Source organism: Ictalurus punctatus, chromosome 5 (genome assembly GCF_001660625.3).
Source record: "Ictalurus punctatus breed USDA103 chromosome 5, Coco_2.0, whole genome shotgun sequence".
Lineage (NCBI taxonomy): Eukaryota > Metazoa > Chordata > Actinopteri > Siluriformes > Ictaluridae > Ictalurus > Ictalurus punctatus.
In genome coordinates, this window is record NC_030420.2 from 34,346,079 (window position 1) to 34,348,578 (window position 2,500).

Sequence of the window (2,500 nt, forward strand, 5' to 3'; positions counted from 1 at the left end):
AAGAAACGCCCTAATCTTCTCATCTAAATCCTGCTTTATATTGTTTATTATATCACGTCTGGAAGGTTTTTATTGTTGCGCAGATTTGATAACATTAATCCATCTGTTCTGATATTTTACATTAATATATCAAAGTTTAAAATTTAAAAATTGACATAAAAAACATCCAGATTCGTCTCTTAAAATAACAACATTTTAACAAATAAGGTTTATGAAATAATCGCAGGATAACGGCAATAATTACAGCACCACAGTCCTTCAAATCCACTATTTCAACAAGAAATTTAAAACAAACGGATTTTAATCCTTGCACTTCAAAAAGAACAACAGGCTTTTAAAAAAGAAGTAAATAAATAAACAAAACTGTCTTTTAAAAAGGGAAAAAATATGTAAAAAATACAATCAGTAAATAAAAAAAAAATAGATGAAAGAATGAATGAATGAATTATTAGATCAGTGATAAATAATACATTAAAACATGATAAATAATTTTAAAAATGAGTTATTTTTAAATGTAATTTGTTGAATTAAATCTAAAGTAATTTAATGAAGTAATACGTTGCTAAAAGTTTCAACAGGGTTATGAACCTGCATATTTTGGTGCACTGTATTTGGGGTGTAATATGTCAGGCTGGATTTTTAATTGGTTCAGCGCCGAGTGAGCGTTAAGCTAGCGTTAGCTACAAAGTGACATCAATTAGCGTGAGACATCTAATAATCATAAATCCACTCACTGCCAAATTAATATCTGTTCACAGAACGCTCACGGGTTTAGAGGAAGTTCAAATACTGAAATGAGTCCGATTGAAGGCGGGGCTCTGAAGATGTGTGCTGTACAGTGTGTGCATGTTCACATCTGATCTCAGTGCTTGTTGTTATCCGTGTGCGTGCAGGTTGAATATTGGCAGCTCGACGTCGTTCAGCTGAGATTTCTGCGTCTCCACAGCGGTTCTGCTACACAAACCCTCACCACTTCCTGTTCCTCTGCTCCACGCCTCACGGCAGGACAGGTACACTTCCTGGGAGACTCTGGAAGTGAAGTCAGTTTCTCCAGCGCTGTTTACTCGAGGAACAGCTGCGAGGTGAAACACCAACAATAAACGTTCCCTTCTTTGTTATCTGTAACGAGGTCTTAGATCAGACGTGTCCTTTATATAAAGTGTATTGACGTGTGGTATTTCTGATGTAATTTACACAGCACAAAACAGTAAGTTTACCGAAGTATGCTGTCATTTTTTTTTTTTTGACATTTTAATGGACTTTATTTCATTTATTGTATTTTTTAATGTGCAGGTGCAGATCAGATTTTCAGGAAAAGGAGAAAAGATGAATCTGCTTCCCATCAGAGATCTGCGTTTATCTGAAGGAGAAAAACAGCAAGAAACCAGCTTCACAGCTGAGATTGGGCCTCTGTGCTTTTTATAGCGCCATCCAGAGGCTCTAATGAGACACTGCACTTCAAATTAAAGCGTTTCAGTCTCATCAAAAAAAAAAAAAAAAAAAAAAAAACCCAGTTCATATCAAACTGAAATATAAATATTATTGATGTAAATAGTGTGTGGTGTATAATACACTTAGGCTCGGTGAAAACCTGAAATGGATTTATTTTATCTTCTGACCCAGAGCACAAATATTCTTTGTTATTTATTTTTGCATGAATTAGACACAGTATAAGAGCTTTTTTTTTTTTTTTTAGCACATTAGTGAAGCGTCAGAATGACATTCCATTGTTTTGTAAAGTTTTGTTTTCACAAATAATAATTTTAAAAATCTTGTTTTGTGCAAAAGAAATGATTCAAATGATAAATAAACACAGCTTGGATCACACAAACGAATAAAAGTAGAGCTTCCGTTTTATTTTAGCTTCATTTCAGGAATGTAATGTGTGTATATTTTAATGTTTTATTATATTATATTATCATTTGACATGCAAATAATGTATATAATACTATTTGGCTGCCCTTCAGGCTTTCCTAACTGTGTTATGGCATTTCTTACAGAGAATACTACTACTACTACTAATACTACTACTACTAATACTACTACTACTACTAATACTACTACTACTACTACTACTACTACTAATACTACTACTACTACTACTACTACTACTACTAATAATAATAATAATAATAATAATAATAATACTACCACTACTACTACTACTACTACTACTAATAATAATAATAATACCACTACTACTACTACTACTACTACTACTACTACTACTAATACTAATACTACTACTACTACTACTACTACTACTAATAATAATAATAATACTACTACTACCACTACTACTACTACTACTACTACTACTACTAATAATAATAATAATAATAATAATAATAATAATAATAATACCACTACTACTACTACTACTACTACTACTAATAATAATAATACCACTACTACTACTACTACTACTACTACTACTACTACTACTACTACTACTACTACTAATACTACTACTAATACTACTACTACTAATACTACTACT

The 2,500-nt window shown here is 31.7% G+C and overlaps 1 protein-coding gene across 1 annotated transcript in view; it reads left to right on the plus strand.

Annotated features, from left to right (window-relative positions):
* Positions 1-2,073, plus strand: part of si:dkey-21p1.3 (collagen alpha-1(I) chain) — a 32,230-nt gene extending 30,157 nt beyond the window's left edge. Inside the window, exons 63-64 of the mRNA XM_017467218.3 lie at positions 894-1,082; positions 1,294-2,073. Coding sequence (XP_017322707.3) covers positions 894-1,082; positions 1,294-1,425 — 321 coding nt within the window. The 3' untranslated portion in view covers positions 1,426-2,073. The remainder of the gene's footprint in view (positions 1-893; positions 1,083-1,293) is intronic.
* The last annotated feature ends 427 nt before the right edge of the window (positions 2,074-2,500 follow it).